The 22,702-nt window shown below is 37.6% G+C and overlaps 1 protein-coding gene across 2 annotated transcripts in view; it reads left to right on the forward strand.

The window, feature by feature from the left end:
• The window catches only part of HNRNPLL (heterogeneous nuclear ribonucleoprotein L like), a 33,547-nt gene extending 30,658 nt beyond the window's left edge, over positions 1-2,889 (forward strand). Inside the window, exon 13 of one of the 2 annotated variants that reach the window (XM_083350590.1) lies at positions 112-2,110. In XM_083350590.1, coding sequence (XP_083206716.1) covers positions 112-119 — 8 coding nt within the window. In that variant the 3' untranslated portion in view covers positions 120-2,110. Of the gene's footprint in view, positions 1-111; positions 2,111-2,173 lie in introns of those variants that run through there. The other variant, XM_083350589.1, reaches the window with a different exon arrangement.
• The last annotated feature ends 19,813 nt before the right edge of the window (positions 2,890-22,702 follow it).

The following is a 22,702-nucleotide window of genomic DNA, read 5'->3' on the forward strand; positions in this document are numbered from 1 at the left end:
CTTTGGGCCAACTGCATTTTAATCTATTTGATTGATTAATTGAGTTATTGATTCATTGATGACAATTTATATGGTCACCCAACTAATTCTAAGTGTCTCCCGGCATCTTAGAAAGATAAAACCCCAGTACAAAAACAATAAAGAAGCAACAAGAATCAAACCTGCCACTTGATGGGCTCCATATTACTCTTTGGCCCCCAGGCCTTTTGGCAGAACCACGTCTTCAGGGCCTTTCAAAAGAGTGTCGAAGTGCTGATCAACTTTACCTCCCCAGGGATGATGTTACAGAGGGACAGAGCCACCACAGAGAAGGCCATTTTTGCTCCTGCTAGATGGACCTTCTTGGGAGAGGGCAGTCATTTTGTTCCATTATGGTCAGAGGTTTTCTCTATATGTTTATATTTGAAAAACAGTGCTACAAATCCTCAGCATACCTGAAAAGCTATCTTTTAAAATAGTTAAGAAAGAATGTTAAATATCCAGTAGCTAGAGAAGTTTGCTTTAGCAGTTATGATAATGATACTATTTGTTTTAGGAATTATAAAATAATGTTATGAATTATTTTAATAATTATATAAGTTCGTTACAAATAAATATAGACACACATACTTGCATAGTGTTTGTGTTAGATAAATATATATAGAATTGTAACTGTTTACTGTAAGATAGTATTATCAACAATGATAAAGATGTTTATACCTACAGTAGTGGCCAAAATTGTGGAAATCTTTGGGGAAAAGTGTACAGTAGAAATGCTAACTTTGGTCAAGTTTCCACCAATTTTTCTTCTAATTTCTTTATAACTGTAGCCTTGTTCACTTAATAATACTATTTTACATCACTTTCTGGGCAACCAGTCAACTCTTTGCACCATTACTTTATTTTTATTACATTTTACAAGCTCACTAAATGAAAGAACACAAAAAACCCCCAACCAACTTGATAGCGATCACATAACACACTGGCAAATGTCCTCCTCTCAGCTTCAATACATGACATCAATAACTGAATCCTACTGCGATCTGATTGGCTCATTGCCAAAACAAGATGACACCTGATTGGCTCTCTAAACACTCATGTTCATTGGCTACAATCAGATGAAGGAAAGCTACCTGATATCAACCTAAGCAAGTTGTGCTTCCTTTTTCTGGTTATTTGGCTATAACTTTTCATAGAATACAGTACAGATTATTGAACAAACTTTGTTGCATTACATTCTTGATTACATTATCTTTCCATTGATATATAATTTTATGGTACTACTCCCAAAAAAGTGGTGTTATTAGCGATCAAACCTCAAAAATACACTTTTCCCAAAATGTTTCCACAATTTTGGCCACTACTATAGATCCAAGTTTAAAGCAGAGGCAAACAACAAATTTTCCTTCTATATAGTAGAGGATTAAGGTTGACTGAGAAAGAATAATCTCCTAGTTCTGTGATATAGTGCAGTAATTTTCAAACTTGGTGATATAAATGGCAAATTAATTTCTGTTCCCCCTCCAAAAAATTAATTGGATTAGTGTTCAGCAGAAAGTAGGTGTACTATTGTATTTTTACTAAGTCCATTTTGATCTACATACCAAACAAAACAGTGTTTACAATCTTGCAATTTATAAAATACAGTCTTTTAATTAGAAATAAACAATCCAATTTTCTTGAAAGAGCTAATCATTGGCTGTCCAGGCAGAGCAGGAACTAGTACTGCCAATTATTCTCTTTGCCTGTGTAAGTATCAGACTGCCCGCTGTGCTTGCTCTCACTTGTGTTTTCTCACAGACCACTAAGGAATTGTGACCCACTGTTTAAAACCTATGACATTGTCTATTTCGAAGACTTAGTAACCTAAGACTTAGAAAAAAACTGATCTACCCCATGCAAACTGTCCTAATAGCAATGGTGGTTTTATTTGCAAACCAAAATACTGTATTTTCCCAGCAAGAAAATACTGCATTTTAAATGTTGTATTCATGTGATATATTGCTCTCTAGAGTAAAAAAAAATGCCATATTTCTATAAAACTGTGTTTCTAGAAAATTAGCTCACAGTAGTTTGCTATTTCCCATCTCAATTTGTATCACTTTAGTTAAAAAAATATAATCTTAATCGAGCATGCTGTTTTTAAAGAGTAAAACTTTTTTCTAACTCTTGAGTTTCCTTTTGCATTTGACAGATGGCTCTAACCCATATACCTTGAAGCTTTGCTTCTCTACTTCTTCCCATCTGTAGACAAAAGACGGCATGTTAAGGACTCCTTTTGCCTTTATTTACAAACCTGAGATGATACGTGGTTCATTGATTCTAAAATATTTGCCCAGTTTCCTTGTTTCAGTTTAACTGGTTTATTTGTTTTGTAATACATGAATGTGTTTAAATGCCAAATGTTTCCTTTTTTTCCTCCAAAAAAAATAGATATATCTGTGTATAATATAGTGCATATTAACCCATTTAACTGTTAACTACCAGGTTTGACTGCCTTGGTAGTAGTGTGTGCATATCAATTGGATACGGATCTAGATTTTAAACCAGTTTTCCATATCACATTACCATTTCATTTACAGTGGTTATTTTTCATTCTGGTATAAATGCAAAAAGGATAATTATTTTAGGATATTAGTTGTAAATTCATGGTTACTATCAGTAATTATAAATTGTATATGTTACAACAATTCTAAGGCAAAACTACACATACTGATTTTTAGTAATGTAATATATGATTTTTAAAAAGGAATTTCACAAGAAAAAAAATAATACCTTTTTGCAGTATGGAAGGAAACTTATTTTTAAAAATTGACTTTTCAGAATTATTTTCATTTATATTAGCATGATGTCCTTATTGCTAATCCTGGCCTGGAAACTATTGCAAAATAAAAATAAAAATAAACACTCGTCGGAATAATAGGTTTTCTGTTGTCTTCACTTTAACCATGTTGTTATAAAATGAAAACAGTAGTGATTAGAGGTGATTTTAGGGAAATGGGTGAATAGGACTTTTCAACTTGCTTCTACAGTCCAATCTAATATTCCATTATTGTTTTGGCTAAACAGCTGATTTACACCCTGTTGATATTGTACTGCATGCCCTCCAAAACCGCCACTAAGAGGGAAGTATATTATTTTAGGGATATCAAGCATTCTTCATATGAGAACCTGTTTAGACATCCCCTGGTCGAAAAGGAACAAAAGTCTACAACATATGCAAGTTTGTGCAAATTATTTATCTGCGTTTTTATTTGTTGAAGGTAGTTTGAAATGACAGTTGTGCTCAGAGAAAGAAAGGAAAGGAAATCAATAGATTTTTCTTATGTTTGTAATCATAATTAAATGGACAGTTGCAGTTTAACAACATTAGGGGTCATATGTGTCCCTTTATGAGTGGTTCTGACTCACAAAATAAGTATGAAACGTGCATTCTACAAAATAAAGCAGGAGCCCCTACCTTAAACTGCTTCTGAGTGTTGAAGAAAGAAAAGTAGCTGTTTATTAGTCTCATTCTTAAGAACTGGGCCCATCTGTCCAGGACAGAAGACAAAAGTAAGCTGGTATACAAAGCATTAGGGCAAATGTAGTGCTTACCTGTAACACCTATATCTGCTATATCTTTTTCTGCTTTCAGGTATTACTGTTAGACGTTAAGTTTGTGCTCCTGCACAAAGCATAGCCTCTGTCTCTACTTGGATAATTTCTGTGCTTCCAAAATGATAGTAAAAATAATAAGACCAATATTCCATACACAGCTTGGGTATTAAAGGCAGAGATTGGTAAGTAAGCTGATAGTTTTGTGGAGGTGAATCAAATAATACTGATGAGAGCAAACTGAAGGCTATTTGCAGCCAAAATCCACTACAGTAGTTCCTTTAAAAAAGTGGCTTATTTGGTAGACTGCTTTACTGTTCAGAGTGTGTGTGTGAGAGAGAGCGGGAGAGTGATACACATACACACCCATATATACATACAATTTTGGGGGGGTATCAAACGTGGGTGCAGGTGAATACAGGTTATATCCTGCTTCAAATATTTACGCCTTTTGTGGTCTTGTGATAGCTAGGTTAGATAAGGGAATAAAATCCATATAATTCTTCTGCCACTTGATTATAAAATGCAATTTAATTGTGGCTTTCAAAGGTCAATAAAGCTGCGGTTGTATACATGTATACATGGAAATGAGGCCAAATCAGTAATAGGGCTGTGTGCTCTTCCATCCAACCACCTCCCTTCCATGTTGCTGCTTTAAACCATTGCCCAAGTCAGTCTTAAAGTACTTGGGTTCATATTAATGCAAAGTCTGAAGCACGGCTTACTAATCATTTTCAATGTACAACATACTGACTAAATGTGCACAGAACTTAAAATAATTACTTTGCCTTAGACAATTATATGCAGTATCACTTCCTGCAGAAGACACATTGGAATTAGTGCACCGGCTCCCAAACAGATTTGTACCAGTACATTATCAGTCTTAATGCCGAGTATATAAACGCAGTGTATGTTTAACTTAGGGTCATTTATTTATTTAAAAATATTATAGGGCCACTCGCTCACTCTCAGTCACTCTGGGCGGCTTCAAAAATAAAAACCCAATATACAAACAAAATCAATAACCCCCACCTCCCTATTAAGCAACCTTTTTTTATACAGGGGCCATCTTTCTTTGGCAAAAAGAAATGTTCATGCTGTAAACAACTAGTTCAGCTAAAGAACTAATAACTGAATTGTTAGTTGCAATTTGGTTGGTATTTTTGTAGTTCAGACTTTTTAAAGACCAGTCTTACATTGTTAAAATAGGTTGATTCAGGAATCAGATGAGATAACTGTGCATTAGTGCTGTCACTCAAGCAAATGCTTATAGGACCGTCTCCCAATTTTAATTCCAGCAGATGCCAAAGAGAGGGATTTGAAGAGATGTGTAGGAAAAGCTGGTGCTCTAGTCCAAGGAGATCCTGTAACCATCAGAGGGAACATTTTGAAATAAATACTTATTGGCTGCAGATATTTTGTACAATATAAATTACAGGGAGTCATCTTACTGTGAATGTTCACTCTATGAACACTTAACCTGAACAGTAATCTGAAGGGTGCCTGTATACAACTTTGTAAAAGTTATGTGATAAAAGTGAATTTGATTATTCTTTTAAAACACTGTAAAGTTAAGGATGGAATTTAGTTTTTGCCAGTTGTACCAATGAATAAACAAGATTACATAGGGGAAAGTTTTGGGGTGAAATAAAAGCTAATTTTTGTTTCAGTTTTAGGTCTCTGAGCGTAGCTCTCTTTTATGACTTTAATAGTTTTAAAAGTTTCAAATAATTTTTTCTGGGTTTTTTTGTGCTTGTCTTTATATTACTTTTTTTGGTTTTTAACTCTGTAAGCCACCCAGAATTGCAACAAGGAGATGGGCAGTTATATAAATATTGTAAATAAGTGGCATCACTTTATCAAATGTTTTGCGGGTACTACTTTACCATATGAAAATTAAGGATTTTGTCAAATCTACCCATGCAAGGAAAACATTGGAATAGTTGTTCATTTGATGTATAGTATTTTTGGCCCAATCTTATAGGAACATTGATACAAGCCAATAATTAAAACATTTAAAACAGTTTTTTTTATTTTGATGCAGATATCCTATCTCCTATTCAGTACTTAATTTTCTTATGTATCTGCTTTTATAATTATTTCTATCATTGCAGATGCCTATTATCTGAACAATATTTTTAAATGCATTGGTTTGAAAGGAGGAAAAGCAACTTTGCTTTTTTAAACCTGCATAATGAAAATGGTTAATGCATATATAGCTCACCTAAACATCTCCATGTTATAAAATTATTGTGAAATGACATCTGTGTTGTCTGGTTAAGTTTCCTTAATATCAGTGCTGTTCTTTGAAAAGCTGTGACATACCATCTATTCCCTGAAGATGGTATTTGTGCTACTGGAAAGAAGGTATTGTAATTTTTAATGTACCCACTGCAAGGTAAAAATCCAAACATATATTCTCAGTTTAAATAGCTTGGCGTTTGAGGTGTCGGTTGGGTTGCATGCAATTTACCATGCAGAGACAAATATGCAGTGTGTGTATGCATGCACATGCAATTTAGGATTATTTAAATCAATAACAGGTTAAGTTCTGGAACATTTAGTGTGTATCTCTGTGATTGTTTTTCTGTAGATCGTTTCCCCAATATTGGTGACATTCAGCAAGGGGACTCTGGTTGAAGTTCCTTAATTGGATGTATATAGTTACCACTAGTAAAATATTTAGGTAATTCTGCTTCTAACTTCCATGAACCTGTAGCCAATTTGAACCTTGAAAACATCTAATCTCTATCCTCTGCAAGAAGCCTTATTTTTGTCCTGAATTCCAAAATAAGGAATGGTTTCTATTTGGACAGTATAACTCTAGTATTTCTCTCCTCATATTGTGCAATACAGTATAGTATGTTATACATAGCCTGTTAAAAAGCCCTGTTGTTTTTAATATAAATTCACGCAAAAACAAGATAGTCCCATTTGAAAGAAATTTTAATAACCCTAATTCTGGTTTAATGTTAATAAGCAATGATTTTCTTCAATGATTCTAACTCATTCAGTAATTTATCATTTTGGACTTTCATAGTTGTAAGTTGTCCATAAATCCCAAATATGCCATTTTCCTGGTCTCCATTTCTTTATACAATGATTTTTAACTACTTTGATAAAACTTACTATTCTCATTGAGATAGTGCAGCAGAGTTGGGAGAACTAGCTGCAGTTACCTTCTTTCTGGTCAGAAATCCAACAGAATGTGAAATGTTCATCCAAGCCTCCAAGGCTGTCTCCATTATTACCAGTAGAGTTTCACATTTGGGATGACTGAGGAGGAACTCTTCATTTTACAAAGCTTATTTGGCCCTAGTGGTTGTCATAATGTTATTTTTAGCCTGTCAAAGCAATTGTAAAAGCTGGGTTGTCATTTACTTATTGTTCAGCTGCAAGATAAAAGTGAAGTGAAAAAAGTACAGGTACGATAGTCGTTGACTTACAATCACAAATGAGCCCAAAACTTATATTGCTAAGCAAGACATTTGTTAAGTGACTTTTGCCCCATTATGAGCTTTCTTGACAATGGTTAAGTGAATCACTGCAGTTGCTAAATTAATAACACGTTAAGTGAATCTGGCTTTCCCCATTGACTTAGCTTGTTAGAAGGTGGCAAAATGTGATCACATGACCCCGGGACATGCAACCGTCATAAATACCAGTTGCCAAATATCTCAATTTTGATCATGTGACCATGAGGATGCTGCAACGGTTATAAGTATGAAAAACAAGTCACTTTTTAACAACTTTGAACAGTCACTAAATAAATGGTTGTAAGTTGAGGACTACCTGTATCTGTCTAGGCCAGGGGTGTCAAACTGCCGGCCTGCGGGCTGGACGCGTCACCGGGAAACCACACCCACCACATTGCCGGCAATGGCGAAAAAGGTCCGATACGTTGCGCAATGTCATGTGACATCATGACTTTGACATGTCTGGTCTAGGCAGCCATTAAAACTAAAGGTCTATGGAATTTTAATTGTGAATAAATTCTTAGTTTCCAAAAACAGAATTTTTTATAGTTCTCCTTAAAACACAGGCTTTTCATTCTTAGATTCTTCTTTTATAATAGTAATATTCCAGACATCGTAGTCATGAAACAATGGTTAATATATGTTTTCTTTGGCCATGAGTTTGTATTTGTACTAACCATTTGTCAAGCCAAAATCATGTAAGAATCAGTTCTCATGTTGTTTTAGTCTTGTATAATTTCTACTTAATAGTATTTATTTTTCTTCATACTACTTCCCTGGGCAGTTAGGTTCTCATCTCTTGAATAATAAATTCCATCCCAAATAGTCTGTGTGATGATAATGCAATCAGATATATTTTATTCTGTTTTTATTTGCTTTGAAAATTAAGAGTATTTTCCTTTCAATATACAAAATTCACCACTTCATGCTGCCAAGATTGTTCAAACATACTTGAATAAAAATACTCTGTTTGCACCATACATCCTTGAATCCAGTGCTGAGGGCATTGTTTTTCTAGCTTGCTCTGTTGTTTGTGTAACTTAGTTTTCTGCCTGTAAAAAGTGACCCAAGTGGGACAGTTTGGAGATATCTGTTAGTTTATATTCTGGTAGACAAAAGGATGTATATGAAATGATGGAGGCAACACGAAAGCGATCATTATTCTGTACTATTGGTGGAAAACTTGCAGTTTTCTAATTTTTATTCATTCAAAGCATGGCACACTAGACATTCTTGCAGAATTTTTCTTTATTTGTAATATTTTAAAGAAGAAAAGCTTTAGTTTTTCTTCCAACCATACAGATTTAGCTACGCATGTAATATTCACCTAAAGCACAGGTGTCAAACAATGATGTGACGTGACGTGTCATGACTTTTTCCCCATTGCCGGCAATGGGGTGGGTGTGGTTTTGATGTGACACATCCGGCCTGTGGGCTGGCAGTTTGACACCCCTGACCTAAAGCTTCCAAGCTTATTCCCTCTCATTCCTTCTGACCTTAGAGGTAAGGTAAAGGTTTACTCTGTCCGGTCATGGCTGACTCGAAGGGGCAGTGCTCATCTCCATATCTTAGCTGAGGAAGACACTTCTGTGGTCATGTGGCTGGCATGACTGTACACTGAGGTGCAGGAACACACTTTCCCACTGAAGTGATACCTATTTATCTACTTGCATTTGCATGCTTTCAAACTCCTAGGTGGATGGGGCAAGTAACAGGAGCTCACCCTGTCGTGCAGTGCTTAGGTCTTGAACTGACACGCTCGGTGTCTTTAACTGTTGAGCCTTAGCCCCCCCCCTCCCAAAAGATAGAAGAATGCAGAAAATTGATTTACATCCTAATTGCCTTGGTATTCAAAACTTAACTATCTCTCTGCCTGCAATAATAACACATGCTCTCTTCCAGTGTGTCTTTATATTAAGGTGTAGGTGTGTCTATAGGCATTATTAAATTCCCCATAGAGGTAATCAAGAGCTTCAATTAAAATGTAGCTGGCAATTCGTACAGTTAGTCAAGTTTTGATCTTGTTGAGTTTAAAGATCTTATTTTGCCTTTCTGGACTTCTGAACCTGATAGACTGATCAATCTCACTCTGTGTTGCTTACTCTGCATAATAATCTCTACCCCATCCCATTTTTGATAAACTTTCCCTCAAGAACATGCAGGTCTGCAGCTGTAGTCTGTGATAATTGGACGGTAGTGAGGTGCTCAGCTGGCAATACTGTAAATGTTTAACCTTTATGGCTAAATTAGCGAAATGGTGGGTGATGGGGACAACAACTCTTACTGCCTCCTTAATAGAGCACAGAAGAATACGAAAGTTATCCTTTCAAGGAAAGATGTGATTCAGCTTCTTTTCTGCCTCAAAACAGTACATCACCAAACAAACCGATATTTAAAAGCTTATGCTATGCAAGAGGAATGCAACACTTATCACCCCTTGGATGTTGCAGAACTACAGTTCTAGCATACCTCACCATCAATCATGTCAGCTTATCCAGCTTGGAATTTTATTCAATAGCTCAGCAGTATCTCAGAGGAAGCGCAAATTCCTCATTTCTGCTATGAAAGAAATATAAAAGTTTTTTCCCCCTGTGGATAATTGCTTGAACTAAAATTCTTGGAATTCCCTTCCCATTCATCTCAGCATTTAAATTTTATATTTAATCTTCTCTGCTTGTTTATGTCATCCTAGCAATTGCCCATAGCTGTCAAAGAAAGATCTCTGAACTATTGAGAAGACAGCTTGCTCACTTGTTATCAAATAACACGGTTTTTCTATTGGCATAGGAATAATATATCAAATAGCTGTTACTTGTGCTTCTATATGCAAGCATAACTAGATAGAAGGGCCACTCATTTACAGTATTTAGATATACTGCCCTGTGTAATACTGTGTGGATGTTATTCCTTTTCAAAATTTGAATAAAGAAAAAAGTACTGGCAGATCTTGCAAAATTGAATGGACTAAAATTCCAGCCATCCCAGTTATTACCTCTCAATCTCAAACATGCTTTCCATGTGTCCTTTTGCTGCAGTAGTTTCAGATCCTGCTATGCTGATGCCTGAGAAATGAATCATGCAATTTGCAGCCTTTTGTCTCTCACATTAGTGAAAAAGCTATCCAAGCAGGCCTGCCTGTTTAAAATGTAGTCTTAATCACATTCTTCCTACATTTCATTAGACACTGTTAACCAAAAGCAGAGGCTGTTGGAATATGCAGCAGTTGGAAAATCGGTGACTAGTTCTCATGTAATTTTTTTAGAAAGCGGCAAAGATGTATGCTTAGGGAAATAACCTGTGTGTCAAAAAGAGGAAATGTATCATAAAAAGAGGAAGAAAAGCAACCACAAAATTACATTGATTGCTGTAAGATCATTTATATGTCCCAAGACACATTTAGATATATTTATTACAATGCTTATTTCTTTATGTTTAAATGTTCCATGCTGAGATTTGGGTAGTATCCAACAATATGAAACTGCATTAAACAAACATCCCAACTCTGTCAGTTAAAATGACTAAAACCACTATAGAAATACTAACTTTTTTTTAATACCAGTCTGCAAAAAAGAAAGGTTTTTAAAGCATCCTTGAATACCAAAAGAGAGAGGGCCAAGACTACCTTTAAGGAAAATGTATTTCATTATCTGAGGCTGTCAAAGATGAAACCTGCTTTCTGGCCCATGTTCCTCTCACTTGATGCCAAGGCAGTATCTTAAGCAAGCCCTCTCTATATAAAGGCTCCTGATCCTTTATATATCCTGGTTTTATGTCATAGATAATAGTATCAACCTTGTCAACTCTCAAGTTTCCTCTTTCCACTATGTATTCAAAATGGACAGTGATAATATGTGTGTGTGTGTGTGTGTGTGTAAATGTTTTGGCTTGCTAACAAAGAATAAAGGGAGACCGATATAGTTCTGTGATGTAATGTCCTGAGCGAACTCAGGAGGTTACAGTGCTAAAGCTTGGGATGTCACAACACAGCCAACCACCCAGGATGTTGCAGCACAGAACTCAGGATATCACTACACTAGAGCTCAGGATGTAATCACGCAGCCCATTATTCAAGTCCTTACAACACAAAAGACTAATGGGCACACAGCCTACACCTCAGCCACACAGGATGTTACAAAACAGCTGACTAATCTGCAAACAACAACTCCATCAACCAATCAAAATGTAATAACACAGCCAACCAACCCGCTTACAGCAACAAAGCCAGCACCTCACCCCCCCCACCCCCACCAATATTTATAGAGAGACGGCAGCTCCGATCACGCTTTGCCCGCACAAGCACAAAGCCGAAGACACCAGCCTGAAGATGACGAGTGGGACCTCGTCGAAACGTCGCCAAGACACTCCACTCTGTCTTACATGGGAAAAGACACGAATACGCCAAGACACACACACAAACACACACACACATATATATGTGATGTGTATTATGTATGGGTAGAGATATATATACTATATATATACTTTCTTTAGTGAGTAGGCAACAGAGCAGGCAACAGTAAAAAAATGACAATAAAAGTTATATATCTTATAATAGTAGATAAGACATAATAAACAATAACAAGCACACTGAATTATGTCCAGAAGCTTATTAGTAAACCAGTGCAACAGCTGCAGAATAGGTGCAAACCTGCCATAGTATGTTTCCTTTGCTATCAGCCTGACTGTTGTATTAGATGTTAGTTGCAGCATCTGATTTATTTTCAAAGGCATCTTTGTAGAATGTATTGCCAAAATCCAGCTGTGGGGTGATGATGGCGTAAGTTATCATTGCCATCCTCAACCAAAGGTCTCCCTGGCTACAGCTTCTGCTTGCTGCACCAAATCGTATATCAGCCCCTTCCAGGTGAGTGTAACCCTGTCAAAAGCAACTATGCGTGTCTTTCTTTCAGAATGTCATAGATATATGCTTATAGCCAGCAACTCTTTTCCTAAGGTTTAGACTGAGCTTGTGTATCCCTACTGAATCTCTGACAGCCTCCAGGCATTGGTTCAACATTTGTAATGAATATAGAGCAGGGCTTTTCAACCTCTTCACCTATTGTACCACTTTTAGGATATGGCAACATCCGAGTACCACCAGTCACGTAGCAAGGTGTCAAAAACATGACCAAAAAAAAAAAAAAAGGAAAAAAGTGATGAAGTACAGGTAGTCCTCGACTTACAACAGTTCACTTAGTGACTGTTCAAAGTTACAATGGCACTGAAAAAAGTGCCCCTCAAGCCACAGCCGAGCAAGACACCTGCCTGCCCACCTGCCCGGCGGCGCTCTTCCTCCTGTCCGAGGTTTTCATTGTTGTGAGCATTTCTGTTGAGGATTGGCAGCGGGAGTGGGGTGCAGCGCCAGCCATCTCTCGCTCAGGCTTGTGCTGTGCTGGCACCGATTCAGCTCATTCCCCTCCCCTACTACCACTTTTCTAGGATGGCCACATACCACCTGCCAGGTGCCAATGTACCACAGGTGGTACCCGTACCACTGGTTGAAAAGCCCTGATATAGAGGATGGCCTTGGAAGGACAGAGAAAAGATCTGTTGCCAAGGAAACAATAAAAAGGTGGGAGCCCAGAACAAGAAAATGGTTTATGAAAACAACTTAGTTCCCCACCCAAATTCACAAAAAGATAAAAGGCAAATAGGCACTTTTAAGATTATTGTCAGCCCTATAAGATAGGCCAGATTATGAAAAAAGTAGATCTAAAGCTGCTTTTATTAGAACACCTAAAGTAACAGAAACTTTCAAATTTTGAATATGTATTTCATATTTAAATCAGACTTGGATTTAAATATCCTGGATATTTTGAAGAGAGGCTGCTGTGTATCTTACAATAGGGTGGGCCTCTATAAAAATAAGACATATGACCATACTACCGGTATATGAGGTGGATAATAGAATCAGGTCTACAAATTTTGAATGAAAATATATACTAACTCTTTTCCCATAGCTTTCCCAAAGGAAGCAAAAAGAGAGCAAAGAAGAGGAAATCTATATATGAAACAATGAATTTATAGAGGATTTTTGTTGACTGTATCATGTCAGGATAAAAGCAGATGTGGATAGCTGAATTTGAATATTCTCCAGAGGCTAACAACCAGAATTTTGCCAGAAAGCAAAACAGAAGACACGATAGGAACTGTTTGCTACCTTCCTCTATACCAGAGGTGTCAAACTGCCAGCCCACGGGCCGGATGCATCAGCGAAACTGCGTCCACCCCATTGCCAGCAATGGCAAAAAAGTCGCAATAAGTCACGTCATGTGACATTGAGAGTTTGACACCCCTGCACTATACTATCCTAATTATGCTGCTATTGCTCATCTGTAACAGAAGCAAGGAGTTATAGGAACTGTCAAAGGTCCCCAGATGAATCTAATATTTTTTCTTTATAATATAATAAAGTTGGAAGGGACCTTGGAGGTCATCTAGTCCAACCCCCTGCTCAGGCAGGAAATCCTATACCATTTCAGTCTCTTCTTAAAAGCTTCCAGTGTTGGAGCATTCACCGCTTCTGGAGGCAGGTTGTTCCATTGATTAATTGTTTTGTCAGGAAAATTCTCTTTAGTTCTAGGTTGCTTCTCTCTTTGGTTAGTTTTCATCCATTGCTTCTTGTCCTGCCTTCAGGTGCTTTGGAGAATACCTTGACTCCCTCTTCTTTATGGCAGTCCCTGAGATATTAGAACACTGCTATCATGTCACCCCTAGTCCTTCTCTTCATTAAACTAGACATACCCAATTCCAGCAACTGTTCCTCATATGTTTTAGTCTCCAGTCCCCTGATCATCTTTGTTGCTCTTCTCTGTACTATTTTTAGTCTCTCAACATCTTTTTTACATCGTGGTGACCAAAACTGGATGCAGTATTCCAAGTGTGGCCTTACCAAGGAATTGTAAACTGGTATTAACACTTCATGTGATCTTGATTCTACTCCTCTGTTAATGCAGCCTAGCACTGTGTTGGTTTTTGGGGCACCTGCAACACACTGCTGGCTCATATTTAAGTGATTGTCCACTAGGACTCCGAGATCCCTCTCACAGTTGCTACTATTGAGCAAGGTACTACCTACATTATACCTCTGCATTTGTTTTTTCTTGCCTAAATGTAGAACCTTACTTTTTTCACCATTGAATTTCATTTTGTTAGATAGTACCCAATGTTCAAGTCTGTCAAGATCTTTCTGTATCTTAAGCCTATCTTCTGCAGTTTTGGCTATTCCTGCTTGGTGTTGTCTGCAAATTTGATGAGTTTCCCATCTATCCCCTCATCCAAATCATTGATGAAGATGTTGAAGAGCACTGGGCCCAGAACAGAGCCCTGGGCACCCCACTACACACTTCGCTCCATGTAGATGCAGTTCCACTGAGGACCACACACCGAGTACGGCCTGTCAGCCAGCTACAAATCCATCTGGTGGTGATGCTATCTAACCCACATTTTTCTATCTTATCAAGTAGTAAATTGTGGCCTACTTTATCAAATGCCTATCAAAAGTCCAAGTAGGTTATATCCACAGCATTCCTCTGGTCCACTATTTTTGTCACCTGGTCAAAGAATGCAATAAGATTTGTCTGGAATGATCTGTTTTTGACAAACTCATGTTGGCTTTTGGTAACGACTTTGTTTGCCTCTAGGTGTTCGCTGATTCATTGCTTGATTAACTTTTCCAAGATCTTCCCAGGTATTGAAGTCAGGCAGATAGGTCTGTAGTTTCCTGGATCCATTCCCCCCCCCCTTTTTTTTTTGAATATGGGAACTACTTCAGCTCTTTTCCAGTTCTCTGGTAGTTCCCCAGTGCTCCAGGAACAGCAATCTCACAGGAAGTCAAGGACTCATCTTGGGTAGAAAAGAAACTTTAGTGCAACTTTAGTTATAGCGAATTGTTTCCACTGAGGCTCAGATTCTCCTTATATTCAGGCACAAAGTTTAAATCTTGAGTTTCTTTCCCTGGCCATTTTGTTGCAAATAGATTGTTTGCAATCTGTTCCATCATGTTGGCTTGGAAGTAAGGGAAACAAAATGTACTATAAAATAATACTAGCCGGCCTGATTCAGTGAGTTTCTTAAGTTTTATATTTGCTAATAGCTAAGAAATGAGCTAGGGGGAGGTTAGGCTCCATATAGGAATTTCTGTAGAGAAAACAGGAAGGTTAAGATTGTATGTTGAAGAATTCAGACTGATATTCTGTCAAAGCTGTTCTAATGATTTTCCACTACTAGGCCTCCACACCAAACCAGTTTTGTCATGCATATATCATAGGGGATGATTGCCTACTTTCTCAGACTAGCCTTTTCTATCTCTACTAGATGAATGCTTACAACTAATAAGTCTACATGTCATTCTGTTGCTTCATCAATCAAGTGTGGGTACATTTCTATAAGATTCACATTTCAGCTTGTGCATACTTTACCACTTAATGGCCTGTCCTAGCAGCATGTGGAGAATGAAAGTATCAAGAAAAGAGTTATTCCTTACTTGCTAAATTTCTAGGTGCACCCAGTGAAAATATAAAGAACTATACATAAGCTACTATAGAATGGTTATAATACAGGAGGCAAGGCTCTCTTATAGTTTTGTTCTTGGCAATACTTTCAAAGATGTGGATGCCAGAGAAATTAATTTAATTTGTCTAGATTCTAATAATTAATGGAAACTTCATTCTACTCTGGTTGTTTCACATCAACAGTGTCTTTAGAACAGGCATGTTAAACTGCCGGCCCACGGACCAGATGCATCACGCCAAAACCGCGCCCACCCCATTGTCAGCAATGGGGGGAAAGTTCCGATACATTGCGTGATGTCATGTGACATCGCAAGTTTGACATGGCTGCTTTAGAAGGATCCCAGGAAAATAAAATAATCTCAAGTGAATAAAATCATCCCTGGAGAAAAAGATAAAATCATAATGACACCTTGAGTTTGGCATTAGTTCTGCAAATTAAACATCGACCTGCTTTGTGTAATTCAGTCTACTTATTTTGGTTGTGAGGGGAGTAGAAGAGAATTTGCCAATCTGAAATGAAAGTGACAATTAGATTAGACTGGTTGGACATGCAAATACATGAAGCTACCACTTACTGAGATAGGTTGAAGGATGCTCTAGCCTACTATATATTGATTTGATTGCCAGTGACTTTCTAAAATATCCAAAATAGAAATCTTGCCTAATCTTATAGAAATCAGGATCACTTCAGGATCTGGATCATTTCAAGATCAGTCATATCATCAAAGCAAAGTGAGGTGATTACCCCAGACCACAGAGATTTGAAGGAGTGACAGTGACAAGGGGGTTATCCTGTATTTTCCATTTTCTGGCTAGCATAGCTATATAGTGGGAACTGCTAATCTGTTACTAGGGTTGTCTCTTACTAGTGCTTGTAATTATGGTGTAACTGGAAACAGGTGACTTCTGTACAAAGAAACAGAGAAAGCCAGATGCTGCAACATTATGAGGCATTCCAGAAAAAATGCACTAGTTCCTGTATTAAGATTTACCAAACCTCGGGATCCAACAACATTTCTATCCATTAAACAGCTTGTGCTTTGGTCCTTTCCGGTGCCATTTAGACCTTGGCTCTCAATTCACAAAACAACTTTATTTCTAAACTTGCACTCTTCCTTATTCCTTGGAGGACAAGTGCTATTTAAATGACAGCGTGAGTTGACCGCGGGTAACTCAAGGTCTAACAGATTACCCAGAAAGCTCCTGTGAAGGAAGGGTGTCATGTAGCTGGACTCAGGATCCTAAATGTAGCTTCTTCTCTGTTCTGTCATATAATCTCTATGCTGGCCTTTCTCAGTGTGCTAAAGTTAAGAGGGTGGTTGCTTTGAGGACAGAGAAGCATCCTAACTACTGAGGCCTAGTTCACAGTCCAGAGTGTCTTCATCTGATTCTATTCTTACATGCAAGATCTTAAATGCAGAAATATATTGTTGTTCACTACTAATATGCTATAATTGTTCCTGAAACATGGTAAGTCCATGAAATGCAATCCAGTTATGGAATTTATCATGGCAATATAAGATCAAAGAGAATAGGATCCAGGGGATTCTTTATGATCAGCCTGCTTAACCTGATAGAATGGCTTCTGCCAGAGCTAGGTGTAGTTGTGGGCTTGTGGTTCTACTCAGTGCCTTTCATTCTCATTGCTACAACCTGCATAGGATTGATTTGTAGTGTCATAGTTACCTTATTCTTTGGTATTACTGGAAAATTAGGCTCACAGGCTGCACTAGGAATTACCAACAGATACCATCAGCATCTTTATTGATAAAGCTTTAAACGTCAAGGTTCTTAGGATTCTGTCACAACATTATTTTATTTTCAAAATGAATTAACTGCTCCATTCAGAGGCTTCGTTTATTCAAATCTATTTCATTTTTAAAAACTTACTCTTTCACTGTCCAAACAGAAGGCCAAGAAGCAAATAAACTGCAAGTAGTTCCTCATATTTTACATAGGACAGCAGATTTATAAAGTTACCGTACATTTCCAAAATATATCTAACATGTGACTGGTAAAAGTAATCACATATGATCAGTTAGATTGCTGACATTAAAACCAATGCACTCTTTTGGTAAAACTTGGTAGAGGATTTACACACGATTCTTCCTATACATTATTACCATAGGTGCAATTTGCAAAACAGAATGAATTGTTTGAAATTCCCTTACGAGGAGATCAATAATCTTATATTAATCCTATTGGGGAAATGAATATAGTTATTTCTGCGCTTTTTATATAATGTTGAAAGATTAGTGGCTCTGACAAGGTCAAAGCTACAAATGAAGTGATTTAATTCAGTTTCATCCAGCTCAAGCACTCTTCCATAATTTTAATAGAGAGGAGCCCCTAAAGGCAGAAGGCTAGTGGTTGGTTGGGAAAGAAGGTCTTGGTGAGGTCACTGGAACAAGTAGGAACTTTTGGAGAGCAAAGCAGAACAGGGAAAGTCAGATGAGAAGGATATAAGGAACTGTAGATCCTTCAAGCTTAGAACAGATATTGAAAGTGAGGAGAGAACACAGCCAATGACGGAGCACATACTCTGCATGCAGCAAATCCCAAATCCAATGTCTGTTACCTCTAGTCTAGTGAAAGGTCAAATAGCAAACAAAAGGAAATATTTAAATTAGACAACTGGGAGAGTTACTATCAATCAGGATATACAATACTGGGAAAAATAGACAGATAGTTTGCTTTGGGTAAATCTGCTTCCAGTCTTACCCATATACACAGGTACCTTGATTGCCTTCATCATGACAAATCCATCCTGGCAGCCACTACTATGAACTCTGGTAACCTTGCAACCAGATAGGATCTGCAAAGCTTCTGACCTGAGCGGTACATCAGAACATTAGTATGTGAACAACTAATGTGAAATGATTCTGCAGTTTATTACAATTATATTTCAAAAGAGATCAAAATTGTATCATTCCCTTTGCTATGGGAACAGCAGCAGAAAGCTTTGTAACTTTTTGCCTATTTACAAATGAGAAATAGACATACTAGCTGATAATTTGGAAGGAATCCAAATAACAGAAGTTGCTGGAAAAAGTCTTGGTATTCACTGATCCTACTCAGCCTATCAGTTGAGACAGGCTCTCTCACATGTTTTGAATCTAATTTCCCACCTTCATTCTTTTAATATCTGTAAGTGACAAAATTATATTTGTAACCTTTGGCTTCTGTTTAAGTGATCAAAGTATACAACCTGGCATAACATGCTAAGTGTTCCAATTCTTAATTCAGAAAATTTTCCTTCAAATCTCTTCTTTATTCCCTGATTTATAACATTCTTGTTCAATATCCCAGTTTTTGTTATCAGATGCAAAAAAAGTCTAATCCCCCTCCATCTAATCAACGTCAGATGTACTCAACAGTACATCTAATCAACTCCAGAAGTACTGGCCTAATATTTCTTCATCTCTGCCCGTGTTGTTGAGTGATTATCTGGGATATGCCATGTTAGGGAGGTATAATTTAAGATTCAGTTCCTGATATGTTTTGCTGCTTTTTATGTGTTTTTCCTTTCTTCCTTTTGTTGATGAACTGATAATGTGCCAGCAAATTGTTTTCAGCTCTTAGCGAGCACACAGATAAGATTTTCTCCATGACAATCTGTCCCTAACCTGATACTTTGGGTCTGTCAGAGTATACCATTGTAAATAAGACCATCCATTTTACTGCTGGTTGTCCTCTTTCTTTCCACCTTTCCCAACATTAGAACCTTTTTCAGAGAGTTAGGTCTTTGCACAATGTGTCCAAAGTTGGATATGTTGAGCCTGGTCATTCATGCCTCAGGTGACAACTATGAGTTGATTTGTTTAATAATCCATTGTTTGTTTGTTTGTTTTTAGCAGTCCACAGTATTCTTAGGAGTCTTTTTCAATCTTTTTCAATCTTCCAATCTTCTTTTTACCCATATTTAAAATTTAGTAAAAGTTGTTTCATGAAGAATCCTCTTCATTTTTGCTTTTGCTATTTTAAAGGGTACTGTACTCATAAGTAGTAAAAATCATTTCAAAAAGCATTAAATTGTTGTCAGGTGAAATTAAGATTTAAGATCTCTTGAATCAATTTAGACCAAATTCCTAAGAACTATATTCTAACTCTCTTTCAGTGGATCTAAGTCCTTATTATGTTTGAAATCTGGGTTTTCCTTCTTATGGCTGTATGAGATTTCTATGAAACGTATGCTACCTTAGAGTTTGGTCCACACTGATTTTTTTTTAATAAGGGCTCATTTTGTTCCTTGACTTTACTGAATAATTATTAATTATGTTGATAAAGAAGCACTGGCCATTAGACAATATGGGTTTTCAAGCCTATATTTGGTCTTATTCATTCTTGAGGGAGTCAATTTTGAACTAAAGCATCAAGTATTTAATTCTCATCTTTAGAATGATTGGAACATCATTCTTCTACACTTGATGGGCTGAAGATCAGTTGACTGTCTAACATCTTGTGCTAACTGACAGAGCCTTCTTGCTTCTGTGTACCTGGAGGAAAGATCCAGCAACACGCCAATTCAGGATTAAATGTGCTCTTGCCAGTGAGAGATCCAGAGTCTATCACTTATATTATATGATGCTGCCCTTTTTTGGAGAGTTGGTGCTCAAGCTTAATAATACCTTATTGTTAAATTGCTCTAGCAGGTCAGTTGAGAAGATTTTGGCAAATCTGAATGCAGAAACCTTGACAAAGCCATGTTTGCCATTATTGCATGCAAATATTGTGCAACAGGAGAGATACTTATAAGCCATCAAGTGAAATAACAAGAGATAGCAATATGTTAATACCATTACCAGAATGTATCCTTGACATTTTTCCCTGTGGGAATTTAACATAAGTACTTGTTGCAAACAATTAAGTGTTACTGTACAACCAGCCTGAACATGTATATGAACAGAAACTAAACTCATGCCCCACCTTTCTATAGCAGGTTAATCTAGTTCCATGGAAGATTAGCTTCCTGCAGTTATACAGAATTCACAGGAATGCAAGAGTTCACTAACATATAAATATACTCTCGCTTATAATTCTAAAACAGATCACAATTGTAATGCTGTTAAAAACATGGATAGTAGAAAATGAAAATTCACTTGATTTTGTTAGGGAAATGGGCAGGCAATCCTATGCAACAATTACTGTATAAATTGCAGTAAATCTACTAGAATAAATCTCCCAGAACTTTCTAATATACTTATGAATTTAGGCTTCAAATGTAGTCAAAATTACTGGACTGAATATAAAAAAACCCACTTACGTCTCTTTGTAATCAATAGACGAGTTTAATGATCTGTGAATTGCACCAAGCCAAATTTTCTGCTTTTTATATTTATTGATAGAGAAAATTGTATCTTGTTAACCCTAAATACAGCTTTGTCTATTCTTCAGGCTGGTATCATCCCTCCTCACTGTGGTTCTTATGCTTGCTCCAGTGTTCTGACTGCAGATGAGATACAATATAAAGTTGAGTAAGAACATCTGTAAGGGACGTGGTGGCTCAGTGGGTTAGGATGCTGAGCTTGTTGATCAGAAGGTCGGCAGTTTGGTGGGTTGAATCCCGAGTGCTGCGTAACAGAGTGAGCACCTGTTACTCGTCCCAGCTTCTGCCAAGCTAGCAGTTCAAAAGCACATAAAAATGCAAGTAGAAAAATAGGGACCACTACGGTGGGAAGGTAACAGCGTTCTGTGCACCTTTGGCGTCTAGTCATGCCGGCCACATGACCACGGAGACATCCTCGGACAAGCGCTGGCTCTTCAGCTTTGAAACAGAGATGAGCACCGGCCCCTAGAGTTGGAAACGACTAGCACGCATGTGCCGGGGAACCTTTACCTTTACCTTTTAAGAACATCTGTAAAAGAAAGGCTAAAATGTTGGTCTTTTTTGGCAAGGAAAAGCAGGTAGGTATAATTGGCAGACTATGGAAAACAGATGTTCTTTCGCTTTTGGATTATTCAGATCCATAATCAAGGGTCTCCATATCTCATATCAGGGCTGCAGATATTCTTGTGACAACTAGACAAAGAGTGAGCATCTGAAGGTTAAAGAAATGGCATGAGGGACCTGTGCCATCCAATGAAGCAGGTTGGAAGGAGATTTAGAAAAAAAACCCAAATAAAGTACTTTTTCATACAGCATATTATTTTTCTGTGGGATTTATTATCACAACGTGGTGAAGGCGATAATTAAAAGAGATTGGATTCATTCATGGAGGAGAGGTCTTGTGAGAAAACAAAGTTTTTGCCTTGATTCAGCGGGTCTGTTCCTATATTTATTTTACCTACTTATTCCATTTATAAGATGGAGGTTCATGCTTCTTTCTGTGCATGGGTGTGTCTGTTGACATCATTATTTATTTAGGGGAATTTTATCATAAATGTTGCTCTTAACATCCTGGTTTTTTCCTATAATTTTATAATTATTTTTCTCACAGACTGATACCTGGAAAATTGCAACAGACTTGCTTCTTGATTGCTTACCCTATTAGCAGCATTCTTAGGTTTAACAACTTTTGAAATAAAACCATTCTAGCAACTGAACTGGATGGGAGGTTAGAGCTTAGAGACTGGAATGGAGTTAAGGGCAGAGATCAGGAACTTCTCACTAGGATGGACTGAAATTTCCTGTTGCCTTACATAGCTCTACTTGAGCCACAGAAAAATATTATTTTTGTCCCCATTTGGCCAAACTTACTGCTGTATTACTAAGGGACATATGGAGAATTTAAAGAAAATTACTGGTAGGTTGTCTTAGTTTCGGTAGTTTCTTACCCTCCAAATTTGACCCTTTCTGTTTTATATATGCCTGTTGTGATTCAGGGTCAGCCTGTGGGTTGGGTCGGACGACTCAGAGGAGGAGGAGGGGGGTGTTGAAGAGCTTGCTGATGATGGCTTTGAGGCTCCGCAGAGCCCTCAGCCAGGCCCCTCCCACCTGGTCACGACGGAGACCCAGCTGTGTGAGCCTGACAGCGTGGATGAAGATGATCCACAGCTGGCCCTGTTCAAGGACACCCGACGCAGGAGGCAGTCAATCAGGAGTAAACAGAGGAAGGCAATGGGGCACCTCGGAAGGAGGCAGAGAGAGGCCACGCCCTGAACTGTATTTAAGGGGAATGTGTGGGAGGGCTGGTTTGC

This window comes from Vipera ursinii (genome assembly GCF_947247035.1).
Source record: "Vipera ursinii genome assembly, chromosome: 1".
Classification (NCBI taxonomy): domain Eukaryota; kingdom Metazoa; phylum Chordata; class Lepidosauria; order Squamata; family Viperidae; genus Vipera; species Vipera ursinii.